Source organism: Alnus glutinosa, chromosome 8 (assembly GCF_958979055.1).
Source record: "Alnus glutinosa chromosome 8, dhAlnGlut1.1, whole genome shotgun sequence".
Taxonomy (NCBI): Eukaryota; Viridiplantae; Streptophyta; class Magnoliopsida; order Fagales; family Betulaceae; genus Alnus; species Alnus glutinosa.
The window spans coordinates 19,232,791-19,248,917 of record NC_084893.1 but is presented as its reverse complement, the minus strand read 5'-3'; the positions used below and the strand labels follow the sequence as shown (position 1 = coordinate 19,248,917).

The window sequence follows — 16,127 nt, the reverse complement described above, 5'->3', positions numbered from 1 at the left end:
GAGAGAGAGAGAGAGAGAGAGAGAGAGAGACAGAGAGAGAGAGACAGAGACAGAGAGATAGAGTGATTGCTAAGCCAAGTAGCTTCTGCTTCTTCTTCTACAGGTCTCGTGCGATTGTCGTTGGAGAAGAGAGGAATAGAGGCAACTGAGACCATCTCTCTCTCTCTCTCTCTCCCTGTCTTTTTGTATATGTATGAATGTATGTGTCGTATGTGTGGTTAAGACCTGTATCCATTTGCAAAAATCAAGTTCAGCCAATGGGTCAAATCTAAAAATATGTTCGAAATATTCGGAGAGTAAAGAAAAGAAAAAGTTTTGTCTCACCTTACCTTGTGATGGCACTCGCGCAATGAACATCGAGCAAGAGACGCCGCATCCTCAAAATAAACCGACGAAGACGACTGTAGAAGAAGAGCTACGTAAACCAGTAGAAAGAAAGCGACGAAGACAAGATAGTTTGGTATGCATATTCGAAGGTCATTGGCTTAGGAACTCAAAGACATACCCAGAAACAGAGAGAACCCAAAAAACAGAGAAGGTTACAAATTCATGGTGGCAATTGTTTCCAGATAAAATAGAGAGTTATGCATATATAAATCAGTTTTTTTTTTCTTTTTTCCCGATGTTGATGAACTGGTTCTGGTATCTGGCACTAGCTTGGTTTGTGTTCGGTCTGGTGACTTATTTGCCACGGGTGCTAAGGCATGTGACATAGATTTTATGACAGCTTGGTTTGTGTTCGGTTTCTTGCTAGCTTGCGCGTATCATCAGAAACGAACATCAGGGATTCCAATATCACACCAAAAAAATGCTCCATCAAATCCTCTGTTTCAGTAGAGTAAAACAGAGGTTAACAGAGCATGCAACCATGTTCCCACGGCTTCATTGAACTCCATGGTTGTTGTTCCACGAAATTGCAGGTATGTGCCGGTGAATCTGGAGACTGGAAAACATGTTCAATAAATATGCTCGTATGGTTCCAAACAAGTTGACGCTTGGAGAGCAGTGGGACATGACACAGGAGAATCGAGATGCATTTGACATCTTTGGATGCTCGTTAATCGTTTTGCCACCTTCTATATATAGAACTTTATGCTCTCGCGCTCGCTTGCTCTTGTGGGGATGCTCACGCTAACTAATAGGTATGGTTGTGGATTGCAGGGTTGCATCAAAGATGGAGTGGGGGATTCTGTATGAACTCGCCAGGGACGAGGAAGGCATGCTGTCTATAGAAGCCGTGAGGTGCTGTTTCGATGGGAGTTTATTCAAGTATTGTGCCAAGATGAATGAGGATGGTGAGGCAAAGATGAGCTGAAGAAGCCATATAACAGCTTGAATATCATTTCGAAAAGTCTAAGGCATGCACGAGGTACAAAGGCCGGATGAGGCGGGGGTATTTTGGGGAGGGGATATGTTTTAAACGGTCACGTGCAATGCACATGACCGACTTTCCGTCCAAACAGACAGGCGACTGGACGGAAGGTAAATTTTGCCACACGTTGGCAAGTTCGGGAGGGTCATCTAACAATTTTGGTACATTGGGGGGTAAATCGCCACACCGTGGATAAATCAGGGGGTAAAGTGTAATTATCCATTGTTTAAAATATATTCCTAATTGTTTTAATATTTTCTTATAATAAACGTGGATTTAGCAATTAATAATGGACTGTTTTTTTCCCCATGCAATGCTACTGATTTTGTTGAGTTTGTATACATATTGTTGTGGTTTTTTTTTTTTTTTTTTTTTTTATTTTATTTTTTTTTTATTAGTTTTGCTGTGGTTTTGCATGGGAAATATGCGTTCCTTTTTTTTTTTTTTTTTTTTTTGATATATTTTACTATACTACGAATATGGTTTTGCATGGGAAACTAACGATTACAAATTGACCGTCCACTTTTTACTTCATTATTTGTATTATAAAATTTACAATATCATTTTGTCACTTTAAACGTTGGTGTGAAGAGAAGACATTGTTTTTCTAAGCATTCAGTACAATTCGCCTTAACAACAAAATTTAAAAAAGCAACACAAAATCAATATATGCATTTTACAAATAGTCGACATATACAAATTCATAAAAAATCAAAATATGAAAAAATGAATTCTAAAAATGGTCCACATATACAAAAGCATCTTCTTAAAATAAAATTGTGGAATTGTTTAAAATAAAATTTAAACAAGTATGTTGTACAATTAATTTCAGCATTTTTTTAAAAAAAAAGAATAATATAGTTTAATTGTACATTTGTGTTGCTATTATCCTTTTTGACAAAATTTTTACAAAAATTGTTTTCAAACAAACTTGCCCTCATTTAATAATAAAATGATCGTACCCAACAATTTCAACCGAAAAAACAAAAACCCTAACCCTAAACCTTAAACCCTAAAAAAAAAAAATACAAAAACCCTAAACCCTTAAGAAAAAACAAAAACCCTAACCCTAAACCCTAAAAAAAACCAAAAAACCCTAAACCCTAAAAAAAAACCCAAACACTATAAACCCTTAAAAAATAAAAATAAAAAATAAAAAACCCCTAAACCCTTTATAAAAAAAAAAAAAAAAAAAAAAACCAACACAAACCCTTAAAAAAAAAAAAATCAAAAACTCTAAACCCTTAAGGAAAAACTAAAACCCTAATTCCAAACCCTAAATCCACAACCCTAAACCCTACACCCTTAACAAAAAAAACTAAAACCCTAACCCTAAACCCTTTACAAAACAAAAACAAAAACCCTAAACGCTTTTTTTTTTTATTAAAAAAAACCCTAAACCTTTAAAGAAACTAAAACCTAACCCTAACCCTAAACCCTTTAAAAAAAAAAAAAAAAAAACCCTAAACCCTTTTTTTTTTTAAAAAAAACCCTAAACCCTTCAAAAAACTACAACCCTAACCCTAAACCCTTAAAGTTTAAAAACCCTAAACCCTAACTCTAAACCCTTCAAAAAAGAAAAATAAAAAAATAAACCCTAAACCCTTAAAAAAACTAAAACCCTAACCCTAAACCCTAAAAAAAACCAAAAAACCCTAAACCCTTCATAAAAAAAAAAAAACAAAAACCCTAAACCATTTTTTTAAAAAAATCCCTAAACCCTTAAAAAAACTAAAACCCTAATCCTAAACCCTTAAGAAAAAACTAAAACCCTAATCCTAAACCCTAAAAAAAAAAAAAAACCCTAAACCCTTCAAAAAAGAAAAAAAAAAAAAAAAAAAACCTTAAACCCTTAAAAACAAACAAAAACCCTAACCATAAACCTTAAACCCTAAACCCTTAAAAGAAAAAAATAAAACCATAACCCTAAACACTAAACCCTAAAACCATAACCGTAAAATTGTATCACATACGTGTTTACATCACAGGGGAGAACTGATTAAGGACAAGTCGTACGTGCTTACATCTCAGGTAGATCAAGTATTCTACGTCGAAGATGGAAGGAACTCAAATTGGGTTTGTATAGTTAGGACTAAACCGTGCAACGTGTACGACGTTGGTCAGGGGGAAGGGAGTAATGAGGCATATACAACCTATCACGAGTGCGTACCGCTCGTACTAGCCACTGCTGACCTACCCGATATGAATGATGAATTCGAGTACGACAGGCCCGACATTGATCCGATTGAAGCTCCCGTTATACAATGATTGATATATTTATTGTTGGTACAATTCGCTTGAACTCAATATACTTTTTTTATTTGCATAAATTTCATTGTATAATTTGCATATTCATTAGTAATATATAAAATACAAATTTTAATTAATTTGTCTACATTTGTTCGCAGGTATCAATGGACAAGAGACCCCGTCCTTGTGCATATCGGGCACCCCGCCCACTCGTGCCCCCCACGACCACACCCACAGATTCAGCGGCACTATATACTGCGGGGTGGCCACACTATTCAGATGCCGCTTATAGACCATTGTTGCCGGGTACGGTGGCCATGCCCACGTCAGATCACGGGCAGACCAGCATAGCTGGATATTCTTGTTCTCCATATTCGGAGTCGCCGACATTCTCTCAGATGGGGATCACCCCACCAGGTCACGTGACTCGATGGTGGGTGCGAGGGGGGATGGGGCCACATGGTTATGTGCCGTACTTTCCGTATCCATATACTGGACCTATGCCATGTGGATCTGATAGTGAGACACTGGATGATAGGTTTCCGCTGCTACAGACGGGGGAGATGCAGATGCCCGGTGTGGGGTTGGGACAAATGCCAACATCGGCAGGGAGCCAGGGCCTGGGGTCTGGGGAGAGCCAGGTGCCTTTATCTGGGGAGAGCCAGGTGCCGATATCTGGAGAGAGTCATGTGCTACTTTCCGGTGAGAGTCAGATGCCAGATCTGGGGGGGAGCCAGATTCTCCATGAGTGGGACGTTGCGATGTTGGGTCCCGATCAGTTGGCCCCTAGGATATGCTTTCAGATGATGATCAGCAGCCTCCCCCAGCGGGAGGGGTTGGCGAGGAGGTCGCAGGCGACCCAGCGCATACAGATTGACCAGATTCGGTTGATGGGTAAGTACATATTTAGACATCATTAAAACTCATATTATGTTACCAAAAATAAATATTAAGTTTGAAAGAAAAATAAATTGAATTTAAAATTTATTAATATAATTATGTTTTTTAGTGTTAAACAATTACATGTTGTATATTTTTTTCATTAGGGTACAACCCAGACGGAAGCATATATTATGAGGTGATTAGGGACCCAGAGAGAAATTGGGTGCTCTCGAGGGGGAAGAAGATTGTGTTGCAGTACAATGCTGCTCTACAACCTGTAGGATGAGCCTGCAATCGTTTTAGGCGGACTGAGGGCATGCTTATCAGGAGCGGGTCCAACATACATATGCGGGACGAATGAGCGAAGGTAGATAAGCAGATTAAGCAGGCTATGTGGGACGCGCTGATAGTATGTTTATGAATCTAATTTATTTATTTATTTAAATTAAACTTAAGATTAAGTTTTTCTTGAAGTTTTTAAACTAATGCTTAAATTGAATGTGCATGAGAAGTTCTATCTACTTGTATCAATAGACGAGCACAAGGCACAACATGAAGCGTGGAATGATATTGGTCTTAAGCACCGCTCGTGGAAGTCGAAGTTCAAAACCAAGCTAGATATTCGAGACGGTGACACGCCCGAGATTATACGTGCGAGAGTGTCGGACAATGTTTTTGTGAAGTATGACGCAGAAGATGTAGAGTTCCTGTTGAGCGATTGGTGCACTGAGCAAAAAAGGGTATGTAGGTCTTTGATTGTATGACAAAAAAATGTTGTGTTTTTTTAATAATAGTTCATTTAATTTTATTACTACTTTAAGTGTGTCAATGTTTACATTTTTATCTTCATGTTCAATGCGTAAGCGATCTCTGAACGGATGAAGCGGCTGCGTGAGCAGAATGAACTCCCCCATTGTACAGGATCCAAAAGTTATACCAGATTTAATCACGATGAGGTATGAACAAATATATGTATATGTTTTTCATATTTGTTGCTAATTGTTTTTTTTTGTTTTTTTTGTTTTTACACTATTTTCTCGCTCTTTGTTTGTTATATATTTCAACTGGATGACGACAGGCATGTACATCTGGCACGCCCCCCACTCGCGCCGAGTCGTTCGTGAAGACCCACACAAGGAAGGACGGCACTTACCTGAATGAGCGTACACGGGTCCTATGCGTATGCTACTGATCTATTTTACTAAATTTCTAAGTTATGTGTGTGATATGGTATTATTCAATATATGGGTATTTCATGTTGACGACGTACAGGAGAGGATGACGCAGAGTTTATCCAGTGATCCAGCCGCCACGCAGAGCGTCTCAACAGACACGGTGCGTTGTGTATACGACAAAATTAATTTTAATTTGTTTTCATTACCCTTTTAAATTTGCGTATAATATTATATACTTTAATTATTTTTATTACTTGCAGGTAATGCGATAATGGTTGGTCCGTTGTCGCCTATTGGACGACGGCTGAGCCAGCACTCCCCTGTCGCTACACCATCGCCCACTACACCATCCCTTGCGCAGCAATCGCCGATTGGCGAGAACACGCTTGGGACGGTACCTCGGGATCCTCAGGGACGCCCTTCGGATGTGTAGATATTTTGTATAATTATTTTTTGTTAGTAACGAATATGTTTATTTTGTGTAATTATTTTTTGTAATTATTTTTTGTTTGAAAAGATTTGCGTAGTTAACAAATACATTATTAATTATTGATTTGTGTAATTTGATTTTGTGATTTTTTGGGTAAAATAAATATTATGATATTTGTGGTCGGAAATAAGAAAATTACAGAAGAAAAAGAAAAAGTAATTAGCCCAAATTTTTTTTTAAAAAAAGAACAAAACTAAATTAAAAAACAAATTTAAAATAGATTTAAATTAAATTAAAAATACAATTAAAAATTTAAAAAAGAATTAAATAAGAAATTAAATTAAATAAAAAATACAATTAATTATTATTATTATTTTTTTTAAAAATTGCCACGTGTATTGTGGTACACGCGGCAAAATGTGCAGTTAGTTACAATCGGATCTAACACGAGTCGCACACGTGGCCATTTACACGTGGCAAACTGTTCGCCACGTGTACTGTGTCCGTACACGTGGCGAAATGCAGCTATTTATGTTGTGTACTTAGATGGTTGGAATTTGAGGTAAACCCAACCACTTGCTTTTAATGTTCTTTATGTTCGCCTTTTATTATGCCGACTCTTTTGTCTCTCTTGAGCAACAGTTAAGTAGTGTTTGAGTATTGAAAGGATATTAATTAGGGTTGGAAATGCCTTAATTGATAAAACTTGAGAATATTATGGTTGGTTTTAATAGAAAGGACAAAGTTAATTGAATGAAAATTTATTTTAAAAACATATACTTCTCACACGTTATTTAAAAATGTATGTGCATCTCATATGAAAATGGATATATGATATTTTAATAGATTGAATTGGAGAAATTTCCTTAAATTTAATTTGAAGGAAAATTTTTCCTCCCACCCTCTATTTCCTCCATAGATAGGTGGCGTGATCGTACATTGCATTTGATGCGTAAAAATTAATTTTTTATTCACAGAACCACGTGGCATAAACATTAAAATGACGGTGGTGGTAGGTGATGTACAAGACGGGCACGTACGTGAGGCCTCCCATAATCCATCTATATATTAGTACTGCTTCAAAGTTTTTTGTCTTTTTCTTTTATAGACTTATAGTACTGATTAAAAGTTTTGTCATTTTTGGACCACTTCAGTTAACCAATAAATATACTTATATTGTTGACTCCTAAAATTACATAAGGATCCTTTCAAATTCTTGGCTTGAGTTCAAAAGAATTTGAACAAGAGGCGGTGAGAAATCACTTATAACTGAATAATTTAATTTTTATTTGGTTAAATGAGTCATAAAAGTAATCTTTTATAATCATATACCTTAATTTTTTTAAATTTAAACAAAAAATTTAAGAAAATCCTCATCCTAGAAAATTTAGCTGACGGATTATGATTCTCTCAAATTATTTATTTGAATTTGAAAGAATTCATATAAATGATTATAAGAGATCATTTATGAGATTTATTTGTTCAAATAAAAATTGAATCACCTAATTATTTATTCTGACAGATAAATTTTTTAAATAGTTAATTTGTTACAATTAATTATAAAAAAAAAAAAGGAAAAAATAATTTGAAAGAATACTGTTTACTTATAATAAATTCTTACAGCCAGAGACAGCAAAGCCGGTCTCCCACGCCACGACACTACCGAGAGGCGTCCACGCGTACAAAGGCCCAACGCAGCCTCAAAAAATATCACTCATTTTACTTCTCGAAGAATCGGTCCGACGGGCCCCTTCTTAAACCCCTCCTTCCAATCTCGGCTCCGCTACTTGCTCCCGCAGCAGTACCAAACCCCAATTTCTGGGATTTCAAATCTTACATCGTTCTCAGCCCTCTGGGATTCATTCACAGAGAGAGAGAGAGTGGAAGGAGAAGTTTCCAAAGGGGGAGAGAGAGAGAGAGAGGTGGAAGGGGGGTAGGATGAAGATACAGTGCAACGTGTGCGAGGCGGCGGAGGCGGCGGTGCTGTGCTGCGCGGACGAGGCAGCGCTGTGTTGGGAGTGCGACAAGAAGATTCACGCGGCCAACAAGCTGGCCAGCATGCACCAGAGGGTCCCTCTCTCCAGCTCCTCCTCTCAGATGCCCAAGTGTGACATCTGCCAGGTATATATATGTATATCTAAAGGACATCGGATCATTTGATACTGCTTTTGGTCTGTTTCTGAACTCGGTGTCTTCAGTCTGTGTTTGCTTGCTGAGAGATGGAAGTCAATTTTGAGTTTTTGTTTTGTGTGTTTGATGATATGTTTTTGGGTTCACAGGCAATGGGGAATTTGCTCCAATCGGCCTGGTAGTGGTGGGTTGTGTACTATGAGGTTCGAGAGACAGAGGAGAACAAAAAAAAAAAAACCTAATTTTTCTCGGGGACTAAAGTGTCCTCAAGATGATAGTGAATGTGTTTACACCGATTGAAAATAGGGTTTTGATGGAATCCAGGGAAAAATACAGAAATAACTCAATAAGAGTACTGGAATTGATAGACTCTACTTGGGGTGAGAGTGAAACCACATACAAGACACAAGTTAATTTTTTTTCTACCCTACTCGGTACAACCATCTGCTTAATATCACATAGAACAAAGCAGTTACTTCAGAGTTACTAATTAACCCACCACCAGTTATGCCACTACCGCTAACGCCCACCACAGATAACTCCACGCCTGCTACAACTTCCCTTAACACAAGCCACTACTTCACTACAACTTCCACACCTAGCCACGTTGCATAAGCCCCTCAACCTTCGGGGTCTATCAGGTTTCTATCTATTGGCTGGGAGAAATTTATGGTGTATGGGGTTTGACATGCCTGTGCATGTGAGGCATGCAAATGTAGGTATGAGCAATCAAGAAGACTAGATTTGCTCTCTTAATGCCATTTGTTATGGTGGATGCCTTGTGTAATTCTTGTTGGATTATCAAGGAAACAGTGATGGGAGGTGATGAGCTCTCAGTGTTGGAGAAAGTTCTGATTGTGTCCAAAATGGGAATTGGAGTGGAAGATAAGAACTAGGGAGGGAAAAAATTTAAAAGGAAAAAAAAAATTGTGAAGAAGGGTCCAAGTCCAACCCAGTTTTGTTTTAGTGGACTAGAGAAGGAATATAGGGTTTATAGGAGGTGAATTTAGTGTGAGCGCGTGTAGAATAGGGTTTTAGTTGGATGGCAAAGATACTAGTGGGGATGGAATTTCTTTCGGTTGGGGAAAGAAATATGGCTTGCTTAAATTACATGGTCTAATTAGCTAGATTAAGCAATATGCGGGTATATGTGCATGGAGAAGATGTCTAGAATCTAAGAGGAACAACCAACTTGCGAAAAGCCAGATATTCTAGAGCAAATTACTTGACATTCTAGTATATTCTGAAAGGAGCCCATGTATTGCATAATCATTGCAACTAACCACCACGTCGTAGGATTGGAGCTCGTGTGAATCTTTTATTTTTGGCAGTTATATACTTCTTATGAAAAAGTTACAATATACTTCTTATGATTAGGGTTAAATTAATTCATTCTGGAACCAATTAAATGATGTCTGGAACACTAGTTAGAGCACTCCAATGGCTTATGTATATATCAATCTAAAATAGCAAACCAAAATCCACTTTATCTAGTTTAACTAATGGATTTTAAAAGTATCATACATTTGATTATCTATTCTTAACTCTATATTATTTAGATATGCTTTCTTTATTCTTTTTTATTACTTTTTTAATTATCGTAATTTTTTAATTTTTATTTATTTATTTATTTTTAAAAAGGTCATTTGTCAACGTTCATTTTGTTAAAACGGTCATTTTTCTAAGCCAGAACCTAAGAGAAGTATTTGGTCTAATTCCAGAAACTTAAAAGTCTTGACTTGGTTGAATTCGAATATTTGAATTTTCCATGTCACTACAAACTCAAAATCTTAACTTTCCTGTGTTTTCCTCCATTTTCCCACCAATCAAACGAAAAACAGAGCATACTCAAAACCCACAACCACAATAATCAAAACCCAAACGAAAAGAACAAAACCCCATAAGACCAACATACCTAAAAGAGAAGAGAATAAGCCTGGCGCAAATTCGGGTTACCCACATGATCCTGGACCTCCACCTGGGCATGGGGCTCTGCCTGTCCTTCCAGCCCTGCAGAGCCACCTTTGTCGCCAGAGGATTAGGTGGGGAGGATTGGAGGGCTGGGAAGAGAGAGGAGGTGAGGAGAGATCGTCGTCCGCCATTGCTGGTGGTATTGTGGAGGGATGAAAGTTAAGTCTTCAGTGGAAATGGGAGGTAAAGTTAGGTGGGTTTTTCTTCAATTTTATTTTGGGTTCTGTGTTATTTTTGTGTGTGTGCCTCTGACAGAGACACACACATGGACAAAGAAGGACTCGAAGTTTGTTGGGTAGCAGGAGAAGTAGAGGCGTCAGTAGGGAAAGGAAAAGGGGAAGGAAAAGAAGGAGGAGAAGAGTACGATAGAGAAAGAGATTCGAATAGATTTTGCTTTTCCGTGAATAGTGCAACGCTACATGTAGCGTTGCACTATTTACGGAATTAAGTGAAATGTATTCTGGAGTTTGAATACATAAGCCGATGGAGTCTCTTTTTAGCACTTTTGTTATCTATTCTAATTTAAAGTTGCAAATAGAGCACTTCCAATGGATTATCTATTTGCAACTTTAAGGTAGAATAGATAACAAAAATGCTAAAAAGAAACTCCATCAGCTTGTGTATTCAGACTCTAGAATAGATTTTTTTTAATTCCATAAATTGTGCAACTCTACAAGTAGAGTTATACTATTCACATATTTATTTTTTTTAATCCTTTATCTCCACCTTTTTAGCTTCTTTTTTTTTTTTTTTCCTTCATAGTGGAGATCTAAGGGAAAGTGTGTAAAGTAGTGGAGTTATCAAGCGAGACCCACGTGGGAAAAAAAAAATACTATAATGAAAACAATTAATGAAAAAAATAAAATAAAAAATATAGAGCTAAGAATAGATAATCGGATGTATGGTGCATTTTAAAACTTATTAGCTAAACTAGATAAAATGGATTTTGATTAGTTATTATAGATTGAGATATACATAAGCCATTGGGAGCGCTTTTGATTATCTATTCGTAACTCTATATTATTATTTTTTTTAATGATTTTTCATTAAAGTATTTTTTTTTCACGTGGGTCCCGCTTGATAACTTCACTACTTCACACACTTTCCCTTAAATCTCCACTATAAAGGAAGAAAAAAAAAAGGAAGAACGTGGAGTCATGAAGGGAAAAGGAAAAAAATAAAAAAAAAAGCAGAAAAGGTGGAGATAAAGAATAAAAAGAAAAGAAAAGATAAGTGAATAGTATAACTCTACTTGTAGAGTTGCACAATTTATGGAATTAAGAAAAATCTATTCTAGAGTTGGAATACATAAGCCGATGGAGTCTCTTTTTAGCACTTTTGTTATGTATTCTAGTTTAAAGTTGTAAATAGATAATCCATTGGGAGTGCAGCATTTTCATCCGATTATCTATTTTCACCTTTAGGCTAGAATAGACAACAAAAATATCAAAAACCTACGCCATTGGATTATCTAAATAAAAGCTAGAATAGATTTCTCATTCATTTGTGAATAGTGCAACTCCACATGTGGAGTTGCACTATTCACATATCTAAAATTATTTTATTTTTTTTCTTTCACCTTTTGCCTTCTTTTACAATTAAAAGAATATTTAATTATAAAAATGCTTATTTTAATAAAATAGAAGAAAATTTAGATAATCGGATGAAGGATGCCTTTTAAAGTGAGTTTTGGTTAGCTATTTTAAATTGAGATATACATAATTGGATGGGAAGTTGGTCTTGCTAATATGCACACTCCACAAGGATATCACGACAATTAAGGAAGAATAAAAAGAAAAAGATTGTGTGCAACTTCGGTGCAAAATAGATGGTGATGCGGCATAATTTTATCATTTCTCTGAAATGTTTCAATTTAGTTAAAACTGCAAGAAAGTTTAGTATCAATTTTTGAAAGTCAGGCAAGTATATCATAAATTTTTGAATGTTTTCACTTGTCCAAAAACCCCGTATTATTTGGTTCCTTTTTCAATTAGCTATATCAAAGCTATTTATTTTTCTTTTGTCGCATCAAGTTTAGATGAAGTTTGCTTCATTGGAATTTGTCAAGAGTTGCAATGCTTATTTTGTACATTAAAAATTCACCCTGTTAGAAGCCTTTATTTCACCCAGATGTTTTTATTGTAATTGATAATAATATTACAATAATAATCAATTACAATATTATCAAAAAAAAAGATGTTTTTATTGTAATTGCTCCTGTCAGAAGCTGCTGTTGTAAACATCTTGATTTGTAGAAAGCTAGTTCAGATGACAGATTTTTAACATGAGCATCTGGTGAGTATCCTGTCGTATTTTTTTTAGGTCTTAGTGTTACGCACCTATACTAGACGGAACAAAACCCTAGCAGTAAATCAGGGTGGCGGCTGAGTTATATATGGAAGGAAAGGGAGGAGATCGTGTACTTGGGGAGCACGATCTCAGGGTTAGAAGATCCTAGAAATAAGGGATGGTAATGCCCATTAGCAGCCTAAGAATAAGGGATTATAATTCCCATTTAGTAGCAGATTGACAGCAGATTTTTAGGAGATCAATTAAGGGAATTATGCTTTCCCTAGAATAGGTTAATTCTGTATTCTTTCTATAATGATTTGTACCCTATTTATAGGGGTTATTGAGAAGGAATAAGATATGCAGAAATTACCCAACGAACAACTTCTAAGTTGTAGGAGGCAGGGGTACCTCGAATACCCCATATCCAATTCGAAATTCCACCATAGGCAACCCTAAGAAATCCCACCCGGCAGCACTGCCCCTCTCCAAACCCCTCACACGATCACAAACTCAATCCCTAAACCAGGCCCACAACACTTAGCCTGTCAGAGATATCTATTTGCAGCTGCATTCTGGAAATTGTGATATTAATTGTAGGAAACAGGCACTTTTTCTTTTTTCTTCCGTCTAGTGTCGAACTTAGGTCCTTTACAATATCTTTTATTATATGTATACTGAATGAATATGCTCTCATGTTTTTCAAATATTAAAAATGAAAAAGATGTTACTTCCTTATCATCTCTTTTTTTTTTTTTTTTTTTTTTTTTCCTTCGTCTTTGTGAATTTAAAATCTACTTTTGTATCAACTTTGATCTGCTGATATTTGACTCCTGTGACAGGAGACAGTTGGGTACTTCTTTTGTCTAGAAGATCGAGCTTTACTCTGCAGAAAATGTGATGTTGCCATACATACAGCGAATACTTATGTGTCTGCTCATCAGAGGTTTTTGCTAACTGGTGTACAAGTTGGTCTCGAACCTACTGAACATGTTGCTACCTCTTCCTCAGTGAAGTCACATTTTGGGGAAAAAGGCCTGGAAACTAAATCTCAATCCGTGTCTAGAAGAGACTCATCATATCCATTGGCTGGTCAATACAATGAATTATTACCCGCTGATGTTGGTGGAGTTGAGGACTTTGCAGCACCAAAGGTGTCATATACTGGGGGATCTGTGGCTGGAATTATGCCGCAATGGCCTATTGATGAATGTCTTGGACTTACTGAGTTCAATCTGAATTACGGGTTCATGGACAATGGATCATCTAAGGTATGCTTGTAGCTATTCCATGTACATTAGACTGAAGGCCACATTTTGGCATCTTACAGTCTTTGCTCTCATTCTCTCTGTTGCTTTGGAAGTGAAAATTCTTTCTGCTAGGATGACCATCAACTATTTCTATATCAGACTGGTTGATGGGCAAGTGGATCTTGCTTGCAGTACATAAAACAAGGAATTTTGATCCAAATTGTCCTTGGTTTTATTCGACATATGTAGATTGCATTCTGTGGTGAATCTTGCTTGCCATGAAACCTATTGTGGATTAACAATCAAACTATAGTGATGGAGTGTAATCCCTATTTTAGTGTTTTAAAGTTACCCTTTTTGTTGGCTTACCAGAGTGTGAGACATAAGTTTTTTATGGAAGGACATGAACATGGGGAAAACTCGTTGTCAAATGAGAATGTTACATATTAAGAAATATAAATTTGTTGTAAAAGAGGTCCTCAAAGACAGAAGTGGCCGGGGTGCTTATGCCTTATAGCGTGGACCTCGGAAAGCTGTCTCTCTCTAATGGTAGAGGATCTAATAGAAACAAGGGCATCTCAGAAAGCCAGTGTTGTCGTCCTAAGGGACCCCTGTCTGCTCTTGGCTCGCTATGGTGCCTACACTTTATCCGTTAAGTTTTTTAGTTATCAAAAATAATTTTGTTGTATAAATATGGACTGTGTATGCAAATATATATTTTCTTCCCAAATGATGATCTCTGTAATGAATTTTTTTTTTTTTTTTTCCCTTGATACTTTTTATGACAGAATAGACTTATGGTCCGTATGGCTTTGTCATGGATTTGGTTCTGCATGACCTAGTTGTTGTTTCATCTAGGTGTACATCAATTATGGTCCCCATATATTCCATTTTTTATTGATGATTGATTGCCCCAGGCTGATAGTGGCAAGCTTGGGGACTCTGATTCCCCAGTTTTAAGAGCTGCTGAGGAAGGAGCGTATGATGATGATGAGTGCTTGGGTCAGGTGCCAGAGGCCTCATGGGCAGTGCCTCAGATCCCTTCACCGCCTACTGCCTCCGGGCTATACTGGCCGAAAAGCTATCAGAATTCATTGGAGGGTCCAGTTTTTGTTCCTGATGCATGCTTCTCGCGTGGGGAAAGCCCCCAGCATCGGCAACATAGTGTTTCCATCTCAAAACGACGGAGGCAACTCTAATCCATGTCCCTAAGTTCCATAATTTTTGGATGTCTTATGGGTTTTTGGCATTCTTCTCCTCCATCATTGTAATAAAGAGTAGTTTGAAACTAGAACCGTATCTGTAATTTGAACTATATGTATGTTAGTTGCACTGGACTTCCCACTGTTATATTGCTCTTATTTTCCACTTACCTTTTTTGTCGTTTATTTCCAACATGACCTTAGAAACCTTGAAAACGCATGTGGGGTTTGTAAGCTTATGCTGGAAATAAACGAGGTTTATTTATTTATTTATTTTTTCCTGGTCTCATTTGCAAGCATTGGTTCGGGGCGAATACTTTGAGGTGGAGTTGTAAATCCATGCATATTTTGGCAAGAGTTGATAATTTCTACGCTAAATTAGTTTGTCGTCAAGGTAAAAGAATTTGATCCGTTTAATTAAAAGAGTCGGTTGATTAATTTATATAGTCTTATGTTTATGTTTTAACATGATAAAAACTCAACATGTAATATAAGAACCGATAATTTTTTATTCTATCGATGGGCTGACTGACACGAATTTAATTAAATAAATTAAATTAAAATTGATAATTAAATAGATCGAATTAAAATTAATTTATACATATGCCTTGTCGCTTTGACATACCGAGATACGAATTGACTTTTATAATTTTGAAATCAATATTCTCCATTTTTTTTAATTACTTAAAAAGGGTAGAATAGAGGAAGAAACAAGAGTAACAGTAAATTAACGTGCGTATGTACCATATCTTCATTTGTCACTCGTCGCCGGTCGTCCGGTCAAATAAGTGCAACGTTGATGCATTTCACGGCTAGAAAAGGGGGGCCTGCGAATGGGAAGCCCCAAGGGGCCCTCCTATGTTATGGATGCACACAAATGGCATAAATAGCTGCCTAATTCAATTTCATGTTAATATCAGTAGATTTCACTAACAGATGGCGGTGGTCCAAATGTTTTGAGTCTGTCGACCATACATTTGGGAATCAACTATGAATATTCGCTTACGCCATAGGCACAAAGGGAAGATATTCCAAAACTGTTTTTTTTTTTTTTTTTTTTTTTTAATGCTTTTTCGAGTTTTGCGATTTAGACTAAGAGTTTTTAATTTGAACAATTTAATACTTCTCTCTCTCTCTCTCTTGAAGTTTATGAAGTCATAATTGTTGAGCAAAGAT

The 16,127-nt window shown here is 36.6% G+C and overlaps 1 protein-coding gene across 1 annotated transcript; it reads left to right on the top strand.

The window, feature by feature from the left end:
• Positions 1-7,818: 7,818 nt before the first annotated feature.
• On the top strand, positions 7,819-15,099 carry LOC133874943 (B-box zinc finger protein 22). Its single transcript, XM_062312890.1, has 3 exons — positions 7,819-8,230; positions 13,342-13,770; positions 14,667-15,099. The coding sequence occupies exons 1-3, from the start codon at positions 8,048-8,050 to the stop codon at positions 14,946-14,948; spliced, it is 894 nt and encodes a 297-aa protein (XP_062168874.1). The 5' UTR covers positions 7,819-8,047; the 3' UTR covers positions 14,949-15,099.
• The last annotated feature ends 1,028 nt before the right edge of the window (positions 15,100-16,127 follow it).

Bases quoted from the DNA above. Each gene is read 5' to 3' on its own strand.
- LOC133874943 (XM_062312890.1), top strand. From the start codon at position 8,048: ATGAAGATACAGTGCAACGTGTGCGAGGCGGCGGAGGCGGCGGTGCTG. The intron at 8,231-13,341 runs GTATATATATGT...CTCCTGTGACAG, and splicing joins CCAAGTGTGACATCTGCCAG to GAGACAGTTGGGTACTTCTT. The intron at 13,771-14,666 runs GTATGCTTGTAG...TGATTGCCCCAG, and splicing joins TGGACAATGGATCATCTAAG to GCTGATAGTGGCAAGCTTGG.